At 35.3% G+C, this 22,614-nt stretch overlaps 1 protein-coding gene across 1 annotated transcript; it reads right to left on the minus strand.

The window, feature by feature from the left end:
- Nucleotides 1–383: 383 nt before the first annotated feature.
- LOC149546910 (alpha-galactosidase-like) lies at nucleotides 384–2,997 on the minus strand. Its single transcript, XM_089794687.1, has 13 exons — nucleotides 2,854–2,997; nucleotides 2,730–2,764; nucleotides 2,543–2,646; nucleotides 2,327–2,402; nucleotides 2,070–2,128; nucleotides 1,922–1,987; nucleotides 1,731–1,814; nucleotides 1,545–1,609; nucleotides 1,361–1,443; nucleotides 1,187–1,277; nucleotides 1,047–1,096; nucleotides 804–944; nucleotides 384–621 (listed from the first exon to the last, which is right to left on the minus strand). The coding sequence occupies exons 1-13, from the start codon at nucleotides 2,900–2,902 to the stop codon at nucleotides 526–528; spliced, it is 999 nt and encodes a 332-aa protein (XP_089650813.1). The 5' UTR covers nucleotides 2,903–2,997; the 3' UTR covers nucleotides 384–525.
- Between the last annotated feature and the right edge of the window lie 19,617 nt (nucleotides 2,998–22,614).

A 22,614-nucleotide genomic window follows, 5' to 3' on the forward strand; every position in this document is an offset into this window, starting at 1 on the left:
ATTGAAAAAATATTGGATAGCAGTTTTAGAACATGAGAAAGCCTAACAAGGAAGTAAGATTCTCCATTTAGATAAAATTTTGACTTTTAAATTTTTAATAATAAATTTATTTAGCAATGCTCATATATAGCAACACAAGAAGTTATGAAAAACACAAATTAGCAATGTCAATAACTAGAGAGGATAGATCATCAATGAAGTGGTAGAAGATTTAAATATAACAAAAGTTTGACATTGTTCTAAATTAGTAAAAATCCCTATGAAATATTAATCAAATATGATTATTAACATTAATTATTGTACTACAAAGATTTATCTATTTCACATAGAAAGAAAATCATTGAAATATTTATATTAGAATTTTATTTTTGATATTACTAGTGTTTTGAATTCTTAAGTTGATGTTAAAATATGTTATCACCCCGTTTTTAATATTAACCTCACATAAATATTCAAGTCAATGATGTGATGTAACATCATAATTATTCAGTGGTTTAATACTTTCAAATTATTTCAATGCAATGCTTAGCTAGAGGATGGTGTTAAAATATACATTTTGCAAGCATGTGAATCAACCGTTGATGTTAGATTCCCTTGCATTGTTCCTTTAAGATTGGAGCGCTGCAACAATAACAAAAATCACAAAGTTATATTTAAATCTTGACATAAAATCAGCTAAATTTGAACTCTAAACGTATAGCATATGGAAACATTATACAACCTAAATATATAAGTACATATTCTATCATAATAAATATTTGTTATTATATTTTTAAGGAGAGAGTGGGTAAAAATATTCTTACATTCCATAAGTCTCTAACGTTAACAACACTCTTTTCTTGAAGACCAATATCTTTCCATGTAGCAGTTATAGAAGCTCTTTTAGAACTTCTATTCCATAGAACAACTGTATATCTCCCTTTTGATAATGGTCCTGCCCATACCTATATATATAGATATAGTAAATGTAACTCGACTTTTACAAATAACATTAAAATCTTAATTTAATATAATTCTCATATAATTGCTTATAAGTATTTCAATACCTCAAGGTTGCCATTCTTGCTCACTTTCTTTCCTTGCACCCCTAAAGAATCTAGGGCCCAAGAAAAACACATGATAAACACAGAGACTAAGACAAGCTAATAAAAAACAATTCATTAAAAATAATATTTTAGTTCCCCACCTTGGTTGACCTGTATGACCTCCACATTGGTTACAATCTCTATAGTTTCAAGGGTCATATTCCTTATGTCACAACCGAGAAGCAAGGGTGCCTACAGATAAGAGTACAATTGAAATGACCATATAAAAAATAAGACATTCAAATAATACGCAAAATTTATAGCATGCTAATCACCTTCATTAAAGCCCATATACTAAAGTGGGATCGATATTCCTCTGTGGTCATTTTTCCATTCCCAACCTCTAAAATGTCAGGATCTGATTCATCAATTCAAGAACATGTATCAATATGGAAAGGGCTTAAATGTTGTTAATTATAGCTTTACATTATTATAATACCATTAGCTATTTGAAATTACCATTCCATCCACCGGGGCCTGCATAACTAGCCCACTTGTCATTCTGGTCAGCTGTAGATGTCATACTGAAATTACGAAACTTCAGTAGTAAGAATTATTTTGCCCAACTGTAAACTATATATAAAGAGAGAGTGAATCTATCTTCTCTGCAATCCATAACAATGACGTGTCTTATATTTATAATACCTGTCCCAATCGTCGTGTATATCTCCTGTAGTTCTCCAACTGTTTGCAATCTTAGGGCCCCAAGTGGAAGGATCCTCTTGGCCCCTAATTATTTTTACACCCAATGTAAAACCAAATACATGAATACACTGATATATCCCGAAGAAAGGGACAAACATACATTCTTATATGATTACAGAAAAGCTTCTTACCATTCACACATGGAATAGAAAATAGGGCGGCCTGTCTTGTTGAGTGCTTCACTCATTTTTGTATACCTGATGTTTTCCAACGTGTTTTACAGCTGTGTATCGACCAAAAACTTACAAATCCATGAACTAGTGTAGATATGACATTTACCTGTGTTTAGTATCCACTCCTTGACTATGACAATTGTCATATTTCAAATAGTCTATTCCCTGTTTTTTCATCGTTCAATGGTATTTTTTTCTTTAGTATTATTGAAACAACAGATTATTCTAAAATCTTTTTTAATCTTTGAATGCACCAATGTATAAGTGATTGTACACAAAGATAATTTATGCATTATGATATGCTGCCATTTAAGAATCCTCATACAAATAAGAAATATAATTCTAATGACAGTAACATTTTACCCATGAAGCAAAAGTTTTTGCATCTTGCTCTTCATGCCCAAGAGAGCCTGGCTGGGTTTCGGCACATGTCAGGGATCTGAGAATTCAAGACCAATATATATAAAATAAGTTGCTAACTTAATGACCACATTTAATCTCATTTTTCAAAAGATTGTGATGTTATATAATTGTTAACATAGGCCTGTTAGGGTTAACAGGTATCTGTTGTTTGCTCACCCAGCATCTGAATATATTCCAATCTTAAGTCCATTGAAATGAACATAGTCTGCTAATGCCTTTATGCCAGAAGGAAATGTAGTAGAGTTGGCAACAAGATTACCCTGATCAGATGGAAGGGTTTCAGTTTCATTACATCAAAAATTACAGATGAAATTCTATTAATTCTCAGTTCTTAATTATGCACCTTAGAGTCTCTGTGTAGGTTGGCCCAGCGGTCATCTTTATTCACACAATCAGATTAACATTAGTAATAACTAGTTTGTTAAGAAATATATACACACATAAATAGAAAAGGTTGTAAACCTGACCTATATTCAGATACACATATCCTAGTTTGGATAATCCAGTGTTTACCATTGCATCAGCTGTATAACACACATATCAATGTAATTATCTCTTTAAAAATCAGTTATAATCACTAATCAGTGTGAAATTTTAAAAAATTATGAAACGTAGAAATACTAGGAATGCACTAATCAATTCTTTTAACATCAAGGATTAAGGGGGGAAAAAAAGAAAGATAATCAAGACCTTCTCATCCCCTGCAACTGTATGGCGGAGCTCACCGCATATTACGCACAATATGATTTTGTAATTGATAATGTAGACATTTTACAGAAGAAAATTTTCAAATATAAAAAACAAATAAATCAATAAATAATATTCTATTATTTCTAAGAGATTACAAAAACTTCATGATCAAACCATCAAGATCACCTGATCAGCACAAGTTCAATTGTCTCATTATCTCGAATAAAAAACATGTCATACGAAACGTAGAATATTATAGACTAAGAAACTACAAACAAACAAAACAAAATCCTACAACAATAGATTCATCAGAGTATAACACACAAGAATCTAACAATAACACTCTTGCTGAGAACTAAAGTATGAATAATACCCATTTCAACAATAATCCCTTCATTAATCCCAACAGGAAAGTGATTGAAGTTGTTCCATCTAAACAAAGAACAGAAACACATCAATTATTGTATCAGTATGCATGCATTAACAAACGGGAGATTTAAATATTCCTAAGGTTTAGTAAATTTATTCAGGAGCATTTGCAATTGAAAACATTATACCCCATCTGAGGCGTCCGACCGAGCCCATTGGGTACCGATTCTGCTCGATAACACAAAACTACAAAAAACAAAACCCATAGGATCTTCATGTTTTGGAGTAACTCCGCAACAGAAATATTCCACGCCTAGTTATATCAAGCGGATATTAATTGTAGTTACCCAAAAACGACTTTGGAATTGAAGTATACAGCTGTTCAAGAGTATATAATTGTGTGAACGGATAATATCATTTCATATATTTCGGCAAGGAATCAGTTATGGACAAGCACAACCTGACAAAAACGAGGCTGTAAAGAGGAGCTTGTACAAATCTAATCGCACATTTTTGGCGTCGATGTTTTCCTAATGAAGATAACTCTAAAATAATGGGTTCAATATGTTTTTAAAAATGATTCTAATAATTGAAGTAATATGTGATGTGGAATCTTATTATAAAGGAGAAATGTGACAGTGATGAAATAAGGACACAACGATATTTAAAAAGTTAAAAGAGTTTACGATGTGGAAAACCGTGGACGGATTTAAAAAACCCATGGACTGTGTGTGTTCCATTTTAATCTTATTTTCAAACCCTTTCAGAACTGAAATAGTGACCATTAACGATGTTTGAAAATTTCATTATTTTTTATGTTGATAATCTACAGACTTAAGTTGGAAATCTCTTTGATTATTTTATATTTACTATTCTATTTTGGAAATAACTATGTGATGATACCGAACTGTTATAAAAATCTGATTTTCTTTCTAGTGACAGTACTTAGTATTTTAGTTTAGAAATTAATTTCTGAATATTATAATAATATAGTTAGTGATTCTTTTTAATAAATTAGCTAGTCATAGAATTTTTTAAATAGAAGAATATAAACATCCATGCCACCACATTGAATTTTTCAAATGGAAGTTATCAGTAAAAAATTATGACATTTTGAAGTTTGTATTTCAAGTTTTAAATTAGTCAAAATTTTAAAATTAAAATTTAACAACAAAATCATAACTATTAGGGAAAGTATTTCCACTCTCTCAGTCAACATTCCTTTTTTGTAGGGAACCATGATGTTTGAAAAGTTAATCATTAATGGTTGGGGTTTAGATTATGAAGAACCAAAAAATTGAGAGGTTTATGGTCAACATTTACTTTCAAGTCAACATCTCAATCTTTTTCCATCCTTAACTTTTGAAAAATTTAATAGTTAGGAATCCTAATTTTGGTCAAAATTTTTGCCCTAATCTTAATCTTATCAAATTCTAAGAACCACAACCCAAACTCCTATTAAAAAATAACTACCTTGTGTGAAATGTTTAGAAAATGAAATGACAATCATAAAAGTTTACAAGAGGAAAAAATGGTTAATGGACACATTCAAGAACATACATAGTTTCCATCATTTTGAAAGGATTTCTCAAAATTTTAAATGTTTCTTAGGAAATTCATGGAGCAAAGTTGTCAAAAAGTCATTATCACAACATTCTTGAGCTGGAAGACCAAATAGGGGAAATAAGCTAGTTGCCTGTAATGCCCCGCCTGCAGATCCTTGGAACAAGGATGAAATACAAGCCAAGATTAAAAAAAATTTACATGTATGAGTGCACACAACAACGTCATATAGGGATTGCAAAGATCGCAATGGAAGACTTAATCACAATCCTGATAACCAACGAATCTCCAAGTGCCACTACCCAAACTGACATGACCAACTGAAGGATGAAAAACCACTACAATAGCAGAACCTAAAATCTTGGAACTGCAAAAGCAAGGAAACACTCACAAATCCAAAGGGTACTTAAAACACCAAAATGCATTTTCCAAAAACCAGTAGGGATACCCACTATTTTTCGTGCAAGGATAACAGACTGACAGAATCTCACACGATGAAGTGTAACACTACCCATGAGGATCTACATTTCATGCGAGAAAATGCATCAAAGGGCACAAGGAAGTACTTGACCTAGTAGCCAAAGTACCCCAACACTGGTGTAGGCTTTCACACATGAAAACCCAGCCCACCACACAAGCTTTTGCGTTCTCACGTGAGAATGTACAATTTCATGTGAGAATCAAAAATAATGTGCTAGAAAAAAAAAGGACAAAAAGCTAAGGATTGAAATTCCTCCACACTGTGGAGTACCAAATCCACATATCGAGGAAAGACACTTGATCAAATAACCAAAATATGGAAAGCCAGGAACTAAATTTAAACATTTAAACATAGTAGTGAAGGGAAATAATTGAAAGCAACATCACAATGTATAGAAGCAACTTCACAATGAATTGAAATAATGAACTAAGTGTGTGGTTGCTCCCAACTGTAAAAGCATTATGGGACCTCAAAGGTCCTAGCCATCCCCCATGCGTAACATCCCAAACTACCAACTAGATAGTTTGAGGTGTCTTATAAGGACATTACTACTAAAACGTAATAACATTATAAGAATAGGAAATCTAACATGCTAAACTGAAAGCAATAAATACTTCAACTAAGCAAATAACATCATCTATCATATGCTAAACATCATAATAAGTGAATGTGTCAATCAACTAACATCATCTAAACATGATATACAAGCATTCCAATGAAAGCATAAATCACAAGAAAGCATAATCCAGAACCCGAAGTACCAAGTGAAAACATCCAACAATAGTTGCATTGGGATAGTAGACTGTCTCTATACACCGGTCCCCAGCAATGGTATAGGTAGCTATGCCTCTCAACCATGTGAAACTTGTAGGTCCACTCCCATCATGTTGATGGAGATAATGATCCAACCATTAACACACATAAAGTAGACGTCAATGGTCAACACTCATGCTGGATAGTAATGATGATTGAAACCAAGATCATAAAATAATGCTTATACAACAAGTCTTGGTTAGACACTCAATGGGATACTAAGTATGGGTTGATATCATGGAGAGTCACTTGGCATCCAAAAGCCCAAGCTTGGATTGTGCAGCTCAACTCCCCAATGGAAGGCTCTCGCACTAAGATCTTATTATCTTAAATTTTATTACAACTTAGTGTTTTATTTAGTTATCACTTACTTAAAACTTTCTCTACAAACCCAATGGGCAATGGTCACCAGGCTACAAGATAGAAGCCCCCTCCATATTTTACCCTACCCTACCCATGCCCATCCAATAATGAGAGCCCATAGGCATCCATATACCCAACCCAACCCCAATGATCATAACTTCTGGAGGGACCATGGAAGATCAAGCCCCACAAATCACCTGACAAATGTACATGTACATACTCATGTGTGGCGCACCACCATCATGGTGATCATAACATAAGGATTGGATGAGAACACAATGCAAAAATACACTCAACTAAAAATAGACTTACGAGGACATATGCGACATGTATCTCAATGCAACATAAAATTTTCATAATGGTCAGACTGACATCCAAATAGATGATCCAGGTCCACAACCAAACTCATGCCAAGAAAACTCAAAAAAATATGGTGGCACACAAAATGAGGTAAAACACCAAAAAATGGAAAACTTCAAAATTAAAACCCATTTGGTCTCTAGGCACAAAAGCCTCAAAAATCTAATAAAACTTGAGTTCGAACATCATATGCAAAAACGGTCAGCATAATAGTGCAAAACCCCAAACCCTCATCCCAAATACTAGAAAAATGTTCATACTTGACCAACTGGGCAAAAGCAATGAATAGAAATAGAGGGGAACACTAGTTCTCAGCGTCCAAACAAACAACTACAAAAGACAGATAAAGAAAGTGAGCTAAAACAAGAAAATGGAAGGGTCCTACCTAACAGCAAAAGGGGCTGAAACGGGAATCAACCTGATAAAATAATAATCCCATGAAAGAAGCTGAAAATTACAAACCTCGTGAAGATCCCACTCTTGAAACTCTCACAAAAAACATAAACACAATCCTTCAAAGAAGGATTTCAGAAAAAAGCTCCCAATTTTGTATTTTGCAAAAGTGAGAAGTGAGAAAACAATTACATTTTTCAAAACTTATTTAGTTTTCGAGTGAGTATTTGATTAGGGAAAATAGCCTGTTAGAATAGCAAGACTCTAAATCGACCCAAATGAAAATAGGTTATCCCTCGTATTAGGAATTCACCTAAGGAAAATATGCTAGAAATTAAACATCAATTAAATAAAGCTTGAAAACCCTAAAACAAAAATCACAAAAGGCCTTAACAACTTTGTGACAATGCAAAACTCTAAATGCACAAACACACTCACTAGTCTAATCATATAATGCAAATGAGTCTAGATTCAGAAAATCATCGAAAGGTTTAATTTAACATTTAAAAGATGCGTCAACCATACAAGGACAACATTGGTAAATATGAATAGTTGAATCACTAACTCCATGTGCCACTACCAAGGATATAATTCTTACACACTACAACACACGATCAAGTGAAATAGCATATAATAACATAGCCAAAGCAATAAATGTATTAAATAACTAATTTAACTATTTACTCAATCATACTTAAATAATCCATTTACATCACTCACATTCACACTAAGCATAATGAAAAAATCATGAAGTAAATCACCATAGCATAAAATCCATCACATAACAAGAAAAGAGATATGTCCAAAATACTAGATAAAAAAATATCATCAAAGACCTACTATCATCTCAAAATAGCATCAACATGCTAATATGATAAACTGAATAGCATAGCAGTATACCATCTATGATATTGAAATCAAAGTATAACATATGACCCTCATGTCATCTCAAAATGAAACATAACATGAGTATCAAGTATCTCTAAAATCAAAATAAACAAGGTACAGACTCCAAAAATGAGAGCTACTACATCCTACCCCACTAGCATAGCCTTACTCCTAGAAACCAACAAATAGATAGAGGTACAATCCCCTCAATCGTGTAGCATCTTCCCAAGTCATAGAGGTTTCATCGTTCAGATCCCAGTGGACCCTTACCTACTCTAAGTCCCAACCTCACATGGTCAGCTTTTAATGTTGTAGGATACAAATGGGCTCCAAAGTAAGTTGCATGTTCACTTCCTGCAAGGCATCTCAATCAAGAACATGGTCACATCGGGAATATATTATCTCAAAATAGAAACATGAAAAATATCGTGGATGCTTGATAAGATAGGTGGCAATGCTAGTCGATAAGAAACATGACCAATCCTCTCAAGGATCTCAAATGGTCTAAAAAAATTTGGTGCCAACTTAGAGCCTTTCCCATAATGAATGGGGCTCTTCCTCAGCCACACTCTCAAAAACACCCTATCACCATAAAAAAGTGGCAATCCAACCTATGGGCATCTGCATACTTCTTTTGTCTGTCCTAACTAGTAATAAAATGTTCCCTAATACAAATAACCTGTTGCTCCATATCCTTAAGAATCTCTCAACCCAAAAGAACATGGTCCTCTAAACTATCCTACCTCAAAGGGGTATGACATGGTCTACCATACAAGGCCTGAAAAGGTAACATGCCAAGAGAACTATGATACCTTTTGTTGTATGAAAACTCAACAAGGTATAAATAATCCTCCCAATTCACCTATTTGTCCATCACATACATGTGAAGCATATCCTCCAGAACCTGATTCACTCTCTTAGTCTGAGGTCTCTGAGTGATAAGCTGAACTAAAATTGAGCTACATGGCCAAAACATGCTGGAGAGACATCCACAATTCATAAGTAAACACTAGATCTCTATCTGAAATAATCTGATGAGGGATCCCATGCAAACAAAAAATATCCTCTAGGAAATCATGCGCTACAAAACAAGCTGTGTAGGATTCTCTCATGGGTGAAAAATGTTCTACCTTGGACAACTTGTCCACTATTACCATAATATAATCATGTATCTATGATGACATAGGAAACCCCATGATAAAGTCAATAGATATCGTATCCCACTTCTGCTCTGGAATGGTATGCGGCTGCAAAAGACCTATCGGATGTTGATGCTCTACCTCCACTCTCTAGCACTCAAGACATTGAGAAACAAAATCAACAACATTGTACATCATCCTTGCCCAAAAGTATAGTTGTTTAAGATAAGCGTCCATCTTCTTGACACTAGGATGTGCAAAATATGGTGCATGATGCTCTTCAGACAAAACCAAGGCATGAAGATCACCCGATACATGTACATATATATACCCCAAGCATCATAGTAGTACATCAGACTCAAGAAAGTATTTGGAAAATCTCCCCTCAAGGGTATGTCCAAACTTGATCTTTGCCCTCACCTCTTGATACCAAGTGTCACTAGGAAAAGCCTCCAAGATATGGCCTTGCAAATCCACTTCCAATGACAACACTGATACCTCATGTCACCTCCTACTCAAGGCATCCATTATGACATCTCCTTCCCTTTAATGCAATGAACATCAAAGTCATATCCATAGAGGAACTCCATCCAATGATGTTATTGTGCATTTAGGTTTGGCTGAGTAAAGATATATTACAAGCTTCTATGATCTCTATGCAACTCAAACCTGTGTCATAAAAGGAAATGCCTCCAATGAACTAGAGCATGCACTGTAGCTGCAAGTTCCAAATCATGAGTGAGGTATTTAAGCTCATGGTCCTTGAGCTTCCTAGACTCATATGCAATCACTTGACCATCCTGCATCAACACCACACCCACTCCCTCCAAAGAAGCATCTATGCAAACCATGAAATCACCTATAGGATTAGGTATTGCAAGAACTGGTGCACTAGTAAAACACTCCTTAAGAGCATTAAATTTTGCCTCACACTAATCTAACCAAACAAACTTCTTCCCTTTCCACTAAAGAGAAGTGATGGGATGGGCTACTCATGAGAAATCCTTCACAAAGCAATAGTAATAATCCACCGATCCTATGAAACTACAAACTTCTAAGACATTAGTGGATACAAGCCAATCTATGATAGCTCAAGTTTTCTCTACATCCACCAAAATTCCATCACCTATGATTATGTGTCCCAAATACTTTACCTTCAACTAGAAGAATCCATATTAACTCAAGTTTCCATACAACTAATGGTCTCTCAAGCACTGCAATACCTAGCGTAAATGGAACTCATGCTCCTCAATAGTCTTCAAATAGATCAATATGTCATCCAAGAATACAATGACACACTGATCGAGGTAAGTGTGAAATACTTCATTCATCAAACTCATAAACATTGATGGCACATTAGTTAACCCAAAGGGTACAACAGTGAACTCATAATGCCCATACTGTGTACAAAAAGTTATTCGATGAATGTCTACCTCCTGGATACGAAGCTGATGGTATCTTGACTTCAGGTTAATCTTTCATGACACTCATGCTCCCTTCATCTGATCGAAGAAATCATCTATCCTCAGTAAAGGATATCGGTTCTTCGCTATCACCTTATTCAACTATTAGTAGTCAATGCACAAACACAATGATCAATCCTTCTTCTTTATGAAGATGACTCATACACCCCATAGGCATACACTAGGAAAAATATAGCCCTTGGCCAACAATTCCTCCAACTACAATCTAAGCTCACTCAACTCTTGAGTAGTCATGTAGTAAGGAGCTCGTGAAATTGGCTTCACTCTTGGTATGAGATTAATTCAAAAATCAATGTCATGCTATGGTGGCATACCTAGGATCTCATCAGGAAACACATCTGCATCTTCATGAAGGAGTGGATGATCATCAAGTGTCATCGTACAACTCACAGCTTCCTTGAGATCACTAACAAAAAAAAGAAACAACTGAGTATCCTTCTACAGACTCTGCTTGAGCTAATTAGCTTAAATCATTCGAAGTTAGAATTATCTCTGGACTCCTAGAAGTTTCACCTACCCACCTATGTCATCAACACACTATATTGACTTACAATGGAAATCTATATTCGCATGATCGACAGCTAACCAATCCATGCCCAACAGAATGTCATATGATCCTAGAGGTAGGATACGAAGATCCACTATGGTGTTGAAGGTACCCAAATTCAAAACACAACCCCTAACCAAGGAGTCTACAGCCACTTTGGAACCTGTGGATAACTCAACCTACCACCTATCGACCTAACATGCTATCACTAGCCCATATTATTGAACAAGAGATGGTGAAATGAAAGAGTCTACAACACCAAAATCTAAAAAAACTAAAGATGAAATGCCATGTAATGTACCTATAGCCTCGACTATTGTACCTTGATGCTCAACTTGGTAGTTATCAACCACTACAAAGACTCGAAGATTCCTACTAGCATCTCCAACCATAGGCTCAGATCAGGCTATAGTCTTACTAGGTCCTATAGATGGTTTGATAGAAAACTCAAAGGATTTATGGTTAGGATGACCACAAGAATAATAGTTTCCCCAAAGCTAGAACCTATTCTATGGCCACCCTGAGTAGCGCTAGGATATGGTGGACTACCTCTGCTAGAGTTTTGTCGACCACTGTGACTAGGATGATCTTGCTGAGACTTCTATCCTCAACTTTGGTTATCTCCTTTCTTTCTGGTAGTACCTAAAGAATGTCCACCCTTGGTCCAAAAACCCTTTTTATAATTTCCATGATGATATCAACCATGACAGGGTGTTGACTTGGCTTTGCCCTTTCCTAAGGACTGGATAGACTATGCATCCTATCCTAAATTTTGTGCATTATGGTTCTAAGAACTTGATTTACCACTATATCCTCTAGCCAAACTAATCTCTACAATATGTTCCTTCTTAATGACAAGAACAAGAGTCCTAGGCTGATGTATATAAACTTCTCCAATAAGGGCATCCTTAAGGCCTTAGATGAAATGATGAGTCAGGAGTAAATCATCATGATTGTAGCATGAGTACTACCTAAGCTCAAGGAATCAGATTTTGTATTGATCCACTAACACCTTACCTTGTTTGATCTCGTGGAACTCATCAACATGGGCCTCTTTGAACTGAGGATATAATAATCTCTCTTGGAACCTCTCCTCAAAGATCTCCCAGGTGAGATCTACAATGCTGATCTAAAGCTTATGCCCCAGAGCTTATGCCCCTCAATATTCTACCATATGGATGTGTGGTCCCTCAACTACATAATCACACAATAGGGCTTCATATTGGTTGCATATCTAGTTACATGGTGAAGTAGAGCTCCATGTCCAATAACCAAGTTTTTTCCTTGAAGAAACCTCCCTTATGATCATACAATGGTGGTTTGGATTGTTGAAGAAATTTTATGATATCCAAATGGATGGAATCTTCAGTGTTGCAGTCCCTACCACCTTGATGGTTCCCTCAGCCACCTAATGGAGTACGAGAATGTTCATGCTCATGCTCCTCCTCTCCATGCTCTGACTAATGGGAACCCCCATGATGGAATCCCTCTTCAACTTGATCATGATTCTATTGTCGTTCTTCTATAGGAGGGCGCAATCAAGCAAGAATCTCTTGAAGCATTGGTATCAATACCCCAATGTCATTATGTTCATTATTACCCTATTCTCCATCTCCATCCTTATTTCCTCTTCTGGGTGTTCCTCTCCATGATTATTGCTATGGGTACCACCCTGACCACTAGGTCTACATGTAGTAGGCATCACTAAGGAGGAATGAAGATAAAATCAAAACATACGAGTCACAAGCATAAGAGTCACAGCAAGATATCAAAATAATAATGAGAAACTAACAAAACATATATATAAAACAAAACCATAGTGGAAACATAACACAGAGATCCCAATGTGGCAACATGGGCTTTGATACCAGATGTAATGCCCGACCTGGAGATCCTTGGAACAAGGATGAAATACAAGCCAAGATAATTTTTAAAAAATTACAAGTATGAGTGCACACAAAAATGTCATATAGGGATCACAAAGATTGCAACAGAAGACTAAACCACAATCTCGGCAACTAATGAATTTCCAAACGCCCCCACTCAAACTAACACGAAAAATTGAAGGATGAAAAAAAACTACAGCAATAGAACTTAAAATCTTAGAACTACATAAGCAAGGAAACACTCACAAACCCAAGGTTACTTAAAGCAAAAAAATGTGTTTCCCAAAAACTAGCGAGGATATCCTCTATCTTTCATGCAACAAAAATAGACTGACAAAATCTCACTCAAGGAAGTGTAACACTACCCACAAGGATCTGCCTTTCACATGAGGAAATGCATCAAAGGGAGCAAGGAAGTACTTGGCCCAGTAGCCAAACTAACCTAACACCGGTGTGGTATTTCACACAAGAAAGTGCCAAAAGTCATGTGAGAAACCCAACATACCATGTGAGCTTTTGCATTCTCACACAAGAATGTACAATTTTGCATGAGAATCTAAAATAGCGTGCCAAAAACAAAAAGGACAAAAAGCTAAGGATTGAAATTCCTCCACACTAGGGACTACCGAATTCACATATTGAGGAAAAATACTTGATCAAATAACCAAAAGAAGGAAAGTCAAAAACTAAATCTAAACATTTAAGTATAGTAGTAAAGGGAAATAACTAAAAGCAACATCGTAATGTATAGAAGCAACTTTGCAATGAACTGAAACAACAAACTAAGTGTGTGGTTCCTCCCAACCATAATAGCATCATGAGACCTCAAAGGTCCTAGCCATCCCTATGCATAACATCCTAAACTACCAACTAGATAGTCAAATTTGTCTTATAACTATGTCACTACTAAAATATAATAACATCATAAGAATAGGTCATCTAACATGCTAAACTAAAAGAAATAGATACTCCAACTAAGTAGATAACATCATCTATCATATACTAAACATCATAATAAGGGAATGCATCAATTAACTAACATAATTTAAACATGATATAAAAGCATTCCAATGAAAGCATACTTCGGAACCGGAAGTACCAAGTGAAGACATCCAACAATGGTTGCACTAGGACAATAGAACATCTCTATACATCAGTCCCTAGCAGTGGTTTAGGTAGCTATGCCTCCCAACGACGTGAAATCTGTATGTCCACTCTCGTCGTACTAATGGAGATAATGATCCAAACACAACCACACATAAACCAGACATCCATGGCTAACACTCACGCCAAATAGTAATGATGACTGAAACTAGCATGATGAAATAATGCAAGTACAATAAGTCCCAGTCAAACACTCAATGGTCTACTAAGTAGGGGATAACATCATGAAGAGTTTCTTGGCATCCAAAAGCCCAAGCTCAAATCATGTAATTGAACTTCCCAATAGAAGGCTCTCATAGTAACATTTCATTATCTTAAATTTTATTACCACCCAGTATTTTATTTAGTTATCACTTACTTAAAAATTCCTCTGCCAACCCACTAGACAATGGTCACTAGGCTACAAGATACAAGGCCCCTCCATATGCTACCCTACCCTACCCATGATCATCCAATGATGACTGTCATTAAGCATGCATATATTCAACCCAACCCCAATGATCATAACTTCTTGAAGTACCAAGGAAGATTGGGCCCACCAAGTTACTCGACAAATGTACTTGTACGTACTCATGTGTGGCACACCACCATCACAAAGATCATAATACAAGGACTAGATGAGAACATAATGCAAAAATACACTCAACCAAAAATAGACTTGAGAGGGTGGATGTGACACACATTCCAATGCAACATAAAAGTCCCATAATGGTCGAAGTAACATCCAAATGGATGATCCAAGTCCACAAGCAAACTCATGCCAAGAAAACTTGAGAAAATAGGGTGGCATACAAAACAAGGTAAAATCCCCATAAACTAGAAAACTTTGAAATTAAAACCCATTTGATCTTTGGGCACAAAAGCCTCAAAACTCCAATAAAATTTGGGTTCAGACACTATATGTGAAAATAGCCAACATAATGGTGTGAAACCCCAAACCCTCATCCCAAAAACTGGAAAAATGTTCATACCCAACAAACTAGGTAGAACCAACAAATAGAAATGGAGGGGAACACTAGTTCTTAACCTCTAGACAAATAACTATGAAAAATAGATACAGAAACTGATCTAAAACAAGAAAATGGGAGAGCCCTACTTGACAACGAAAAGGGCTAAAGAAAGAATCAACCTGATAAAATAATAATCCCGCAAAAGCAACCAAAAACTATAGCAAAGCAAGGTCTCCCTGAGATGGATCCAACGAGACTGACTTCACAAAAATACCACACCTAAAGCTCTCACAATGAACAAAAACGCAATCCTTCAGAGAAGGATTTCAGAAAAAACTCTTAATTTTGTATTTTAGAAAAGTGAGAAGTGAGAAAACAATTACCTTTTTCGATATTTATTCATTTTTTGAGTGAATATTCAATTAGGGAAAATAGCCAATTAGACTAGCTAGACTCCCAATCGACCAAACAAAAACAAGTTATCCCTCATAATAGAAATTCACCCAAGGCAAAGCTGCTAGAAATTAAAAATCAATTAAAAAAGTTTGAAAACCCTGAAACCAAAATCACAGAAGGCCTTAACAACTTCACAATAGTGAGAAACTCTAAATGGATAGACACGCTCACTGGTCTAATCACATAATGAAAATGAGTTTGAATTTAACAAATCACTAAAAGCTTTAATTTAACATTTAAAAGATACATCGACCATACATGGACGACATTGGTAAATATGAATAGTTGAATCACTAACTCCACATGTCATTGCCACAGATATAAATCCTACACACTATAACACATTATTAAGTGCAATTGCATATAATAACATAGCTAAAGCAATAAATACATTAAATAACTAATTTAACCATTTACTCAATCATACTTAAATAATCCATTTACACCACTCATGTTCACACAAAGAATAATGAAAGAAGCATGAAGTAAATCACCATAGCATAAAATCCATCACATAACAAAATCAAAGATATGTCCAAAATATCAAATAACCAGATATCATCATTGACCTACTATCATCTCAAAATAACATCAACATGCAAATATGATAAACTAAACAACATATTACTATAGCGTCTATGGTATTGAAATCAAAGTATAACATCTGACCCTCAAGTCATCTCAAAATGAAACATAACATGACTATCAAGTATCTCTCAAATTAAAATAAAAAAGGTGCAGACTGTAAACACAAGAATCACTAAATTTCCACCCATGTTTGTATTACTGCTACTCCACTACTACCTTTTCTTCCTCAACACCTCCTAATTTATGCTCATAAAAAGACCCAAAAATGATTACACATCAACTAGTAGCCAATCACACATGTACTAATAGCTAATAATTTTTTAGTTTTCTTGGTTGTTGATTGGTCCATTTGTGCAAAAATACTATTTCTTTAGGTGAGCTTCTATTTGTAATAGGCTCAAAGAATATAAATGAAATGACACACATAGACAAATTATTATAAAAAAGAACTAAATATATACAAACCAAAATTGTTCAAGTAGTTGAATAAAACTATGTATATAGTTACATAATTAAACTGTAAAACAACTTCCTAAAACTATATGGAAACTAAAGATTAATCCAAATGATTAGTTAACATTCCTCCCTTACTCTAAAGGGATGTTTGTTATGCCAAGTAGCATTCAGAATTGTTCAAATTTAAAATGTCCCAATGATTTAGTAAAAATATCAGCAATTTGCTCTTGAGTGGAACAATGTTTCAATTGTGTTTCAATGGTATAGTTTTGGTCCCAACATGATGTCAAATCAAGTGATATTTGGTATTGATATGCTTGGTTTGATCATGAAATTTAGGATTCTTGCCCAATTGTATTGCAGAATTAATATCAAAAAATAAAGTTGTTGAAGTTATTTGTTTCTCCTACTAGTCATCAAGAATTTTTCTAAGCCACACAATTTCTTTCGTAGCTTGAGTTGCTGCTACATATTCTACTTTAGTTGTAGAGTTATCAAGAATTTTTTGTTTCTTTGATATTCAAGTAATAGCAGTTGATCCTAGAGTCATCAAATAACCAAAAGTATATAACCTTGATATTTTCTATCACCTTGATATTTTTTACAACCCCTGCCTCTAGATTGTCTTCTTCCATGACCTCTATTGCTATTGTAATCTCGAGAAGACTAATCTTTGGATGTTTGAATCTATTTTTTTTGTGCAAGACACAAAGTCTCAGCATTTGAAATTGATGCTTTCTTCCTAAATGTTTTTTCTATCTCTACAATCTTCTCCACAAGTTGGTCAAATGTTATATCTTTCATCTTTTCACTAGCTTGAAGAGATTTAAGATAGTGTGAATAAGTAGGATAAAGAGATTTAATAAAAGCAATGAGTTTTAGATCTACATTTACATATATGGATTCAATATCATGAAATAAACCCCTAATTTCAAAGGCTAACTTCATTGGATCATTATCATTCATCTCTAAATTGAATAACTTCATTAATAATTGAATGATTTCAAGTTCTAAATTAGAATCATATAGATGATCTTTGAGTTTATTTAGTGTTTCAAATACACTCTTACAAAAATGTATATGTTTACTTACCACTTTAGTAATGGAGGCAGCAATCAGTGCATAAGCCTTTTTGTCTTTACTCTTCCAGATGACGAGTTCCTTTTCATCCATAGGCCACCTTGGCTCTTCATTTTCATCTTTTCTTTCACAAACTTCATCCCATAAATCATTAAAAATAAGAGTGCTTTTAGCTTTTTGAAACCATTCATGGTAATTCTCTTTACCAAAAAGAACTATTCTAATAATTGAAATTAAAGAATGCATTGGAATCACCGTTCAATCTAAATTTTATTTCTCCAAGAACTTGTCTCTGATACCATTGTAACAAACCCAAAGAATATAAATGAAATGACACACATGGATAGATTATTATAAAAAAGAAGTGAATATATACAAACCCAAAACTGTTCAAGCAATTGAGAAAAACTATATAGATAGTTACATAATTTAACTGTCAGGAAGCTACTTCTTAAAACTATATATTGAAACTAAAGATTATCTGGAAGGATTAGTTAACACTATTGTGGGGTCTTAGTGGCAAGTTGCATTTTTTTTTATCTTCACTCACCTACAAAGGTTCACCAAAAAAATAAAAAAATTTAATATGAGATAAGCATCTGTATGTGTGCAAAGTTAGCCTAAACAACTACTAGATCATTTTCCTTAAAAAATTTATTGCAAAATTTTGTAAGTCAAAATTTGTAGCAAAGATGAACATGCCAATGTAAAAGCTCTGATATGCAGTTCTATGATTTGATCAAAAGCCTTTAAAGATAATACATTTCAAAACCAAAAATATAAACTTTACCCACTATCTTTCAGACCTACAGGCACAAATGGGATATTTAAATCAACATGTAAAGCTTATTGTGGATGGTCGTATCAAGAACACTACTTGCTTGATAAAATGTACTTGAATTCCTTATCAAGTTGCCTAACAAGAGGATTCAATTTAAAGCTAAGAACTTTGAATAGTCATCTAGTAAAGCTCAAACGAAAAAGTGTTCATAAATTAGATAGATTAGAGTATTTAAAAGGTTAGTGATGCCCTGAGCAGACCACCATTGGTATTTCAACAAGCTTTGAAATGTAAAGAAAAGGGGTATTGTCGTTATGCTGTGCAGCCTAGATTTGACATGTGTCTTGTTTGACATAATACACCATGTGAAAGATATTTAGCCTATGTTTTTGAATTAAAAGTAGCCAAAACTAGGTGGCTGACCCTTAATAGACAAACTAGTCAACTACCAGTGGAAAACCATCAAAAACTAAACTAACCCCTATTGCTGCTTTAAACAAAAACAATGTTCAAAACCATAATATCGAAAGTATTAGAAAGCTTAAACAACTTTCCTATTAACAAACTTAAGAAACTTAAGTGAAATATAAATAGAGGCATTATAGCCTTGCAACCTAAAAAGTCTAGTAACTAGCAGATTAATAACAAAAAAGAAAAGGAAGGGAACCCTTAAGATTTCTTGTTTCCTTTCCTCCCTAGGAGGATGTTCGCCTAGTCTTCCGTCAGGAAGTCAAAAAATAACTTAGAGTCTTCTTTAGATAGGTCCCCTTTGATGTCTTTTAGCAGGCACATCATCATGGCCGCTACATGTGTCACCTTAACTGTGAACTTGGTCAGTAGGTGCATTCTCTCCTCCAATAGGTGGATTCTCTCTCGAACCTCATTACCATCCTTTTGTAGCTCATTCGGATTTCCATCAGTGCTAGCCTTTGTCATATCCTGCACAATCAAGGGGTTAGCAACATTTATAGAAATAGCCTTAACCAAGGAGGAGATCATTATGGGGGAGGGCACCCTATCCACTATATCGGGGAACTGATCACTAGTTAGGTCCACACACCCCATGTCAGCAGTCGTCATAACATGTGTCACCTCCTTACTCTCCTTTCCATCTCTAGAATTTGACCTAGTGGAGTCTAAAATCTCCTCTTCCATCCCCTCCATACCTCCCTCCCAAAAGTTAACCACTTTTTCTTTTATCCTTTGTTTGGGGTGGCTAGAATCCTCTAAACCCGACTCCTCCTCCTACAAATCTCCCTTCCTCAGCTTCCTCTTAGCATTAAATTTTTCTATCCTCCCCAACCTCCTCCTACCCCCTCCCCACTCTTCCTTTGACTCGGCCATCTCCTTCCCTTTATCATGTCTCCCTCTTTTCCCTATGGTGAATGGGTTCATCGAGGACCCACTAGGTGAAGGTTGTAGGGTAGGGGCTCTAGGACCCATAATCCTAAGAGGAACCATTTGGGCTATGGGTTTGGGTGGGCAGGAATTTAAATTTCCACAATCCTAGGGGGGACCAAAGAAAGGTGGAATTGATACAGCCTAAACATTAAACCTTGATGTAAAATAGTAAAATTAACCCCCTTTTTCATTTTTCTTTCACATCAACAACAAAATCCTCTAAATCATGTAGCAAGAAGAAAGGAAGTGAGATAAAGTCCCAATGATGAAAATGATTAAGTAGAGGAAAGTGATAGTAATAGCAAAATCCATACCTTTCTTCTAGGGTTAGATATTTTATCAAAATGAAACAAACCTCATTCCATGGGTCAGGAAGCTTCTCTCACATAAAACCACCTCTATGACATATCAGTTCCTCATCGTCTTCGAAAAAATATTGTAGGCTCACATCATTTGTCACTCTCGTCGCTTTCTACCATTTCCTAACCTTCATGGCCAAGCCTGTTGCCAGAGCAATCACCTCCTCCAAAATGTGAAAAGTGATACCATTAATTGTGACTCTACGGTTCTCCTAGGAGTTAACAAACTGCATAGAGCAATTCTTTCCATGTCCATTAAGAACCTCCATAAATGGGACAAAATTGCCCTCCTTCAATAAGTACCAAACCAAAGGCTTCCTCATATTTTCATTGATCATAGCTGGTTTAATGCACAACAAATCCCCACCCATCTCTACAATTTTTTTCTCTCTCTTTCTCTTCCAAACCCAGACACAATTTTTGAAAAAGACTTCACACTTGGGCAAAAAAACTTACAAGCGAAAGTGATAATCACAATTAATAGCAATAGTGAAAGTTCCCAACTTAGCACGAAAGATCATGTGTCAGCCGCCATGATCTATCCCCCAACTATTTCCATCATTCCCAATGCAATTCAAATTTATAAAAAATAATTCTTTCCTCTGCACAATGTACAAAGACATATATAGGGAAATAAATAAAAAATCCCCCATTTTAAACTTCCAATTTTTAGGCCATGTGTTCTTATTATTACCTATACCCAATCCTTTACTACATGCCACTTGCTCATGAAGTACATGACCTCTCTACTAGCTCAGTAGCATAGTACAAAATATCTAGCTAGGGCTAATCATTTTTCACTTTGTGGTTCACTAATTTCCTTACCAACTTTGGCAATGCATTCAAATTCCTCCAACATCTAAGCCCCTCCACCTTTAATCTAATTGTCACCATAACATCGGCCGCACTATTTCCCTCCAAAAATATGTGATACAAATCAAACCTATTAAGAATGGCTAATAGGTACTTGATATCATCAATCACACATTTGATGGCCCATCCTTCCCTCATGTTGCCTTTAATAGTCTCAATCATTATTTTAGAATCTCCTTCAATTTTCACTTCCCTCCATCCAACACTTAAGACCAATTTTAAGCCCCAATATAGTGCCATCACCTTTGCAATATTATTTGGAACTTTCCCTTACTGACATGCATATGCCAACAACATCCTTCCCTTGCTATCTCTGGAAATCCCTCCACTCGTCAAGCCCTCCACTTATTCAACTGTTTCTTTTTAGTTACTAATTATTCTCTGGTTTTTTCCTTGCATTTTTTCCTTTTTGGCCCCTTGTCCTTCTGTCTAACTTTTCTTGTTTCTTATTTTTCTTTTCTCTTCTTTTCTTTCTTCAACTTCGAGGTGTGTACTATCTTTCTTGCTTGTTCCCTTTATCTTTTGGGTCAGCCATTATCTGCAAACTACTTTGTTTTGCTTCGCTTGTTCATCATCCTAACGATGGATCATGTAGTGTGATTCAAAACGTTGATAGTAAAAATCTTAACACAATCAAATCCAGAAGCATATATCAATCCCTCCACCCGTCGAGCCCTCCTTTCTTGCAACACTGTCAAAATTGAGTTTGACCCAATTAGCAAGTGAAGGTTTCCATCAGGTTCTTTTTCTAGCCATAAGACTAGAATTATCAATCTCCATGATCCCTTCCCCCAATGACCAGCACTTGGCCACTCTGACCTTGAGGGTAGATGGGGGGAATGTTAGTTTCCTCCACTTACTGCAACTAATGTTTTGTGCTATCAATTTGTAGATCCCTCCCACCACAACATTCACCTCTCTCTCCTCATTCCTAAACACCCTATTATTCATATCTTTCCAAATGCCCCAACAAATATGAGGGGGAATAATTTTCCACATATTAATAAGGATGGGATGGTTAAATGGGCCCTGCCAGTTCATCACAAATTGCCCCATGTCCACATTAAACACCCAGTTTACTTCTATCTTCTGAAGAAGTCTAGCCCACACCTCAAAAGAAAAACTACAATGTAGGAATAAGTGG

This window comes from Cupressus sempervirens, chromosome 7, assembly GCF_028749045.1.
Source record: "Cupressus sempervirens isolate cs-2001-9-10 chromosome 7, ASM2874904v1, whole genome shotgun sequence".
NCBI classification, from domain to species: Eukaryota; Viridiplantae; Streptophyta; class Pinopsida; order Cupressales; family Cupressaceae; genus Cupressus; species Cupressus sempervirens.

Excerpts from the sequence above, each read along its gene's own strand:
- LOC149546910 (XM_089794687.1), bottom strand. The coding sequence starts at position 2,902 with ATGGTAAACACTGGATTATCCAAACTAGGATATGTGTATCTGAATATA. Across the intron at positions 1,610-1,730 it reads ATACACGACGATTGGGACAG|TATGACATCTACAGCTGACC; the intron begins GTATTATAAATA and ends TCGTAATTTCAG. Across the intron at positions 1,278-1,360 it reads GTATATGGGCTTTAATGAAG|GCACCCTTGCTTCTCGGTTG; the intron begins GTGATTAGCATG and ends TCTTATCTGTAG.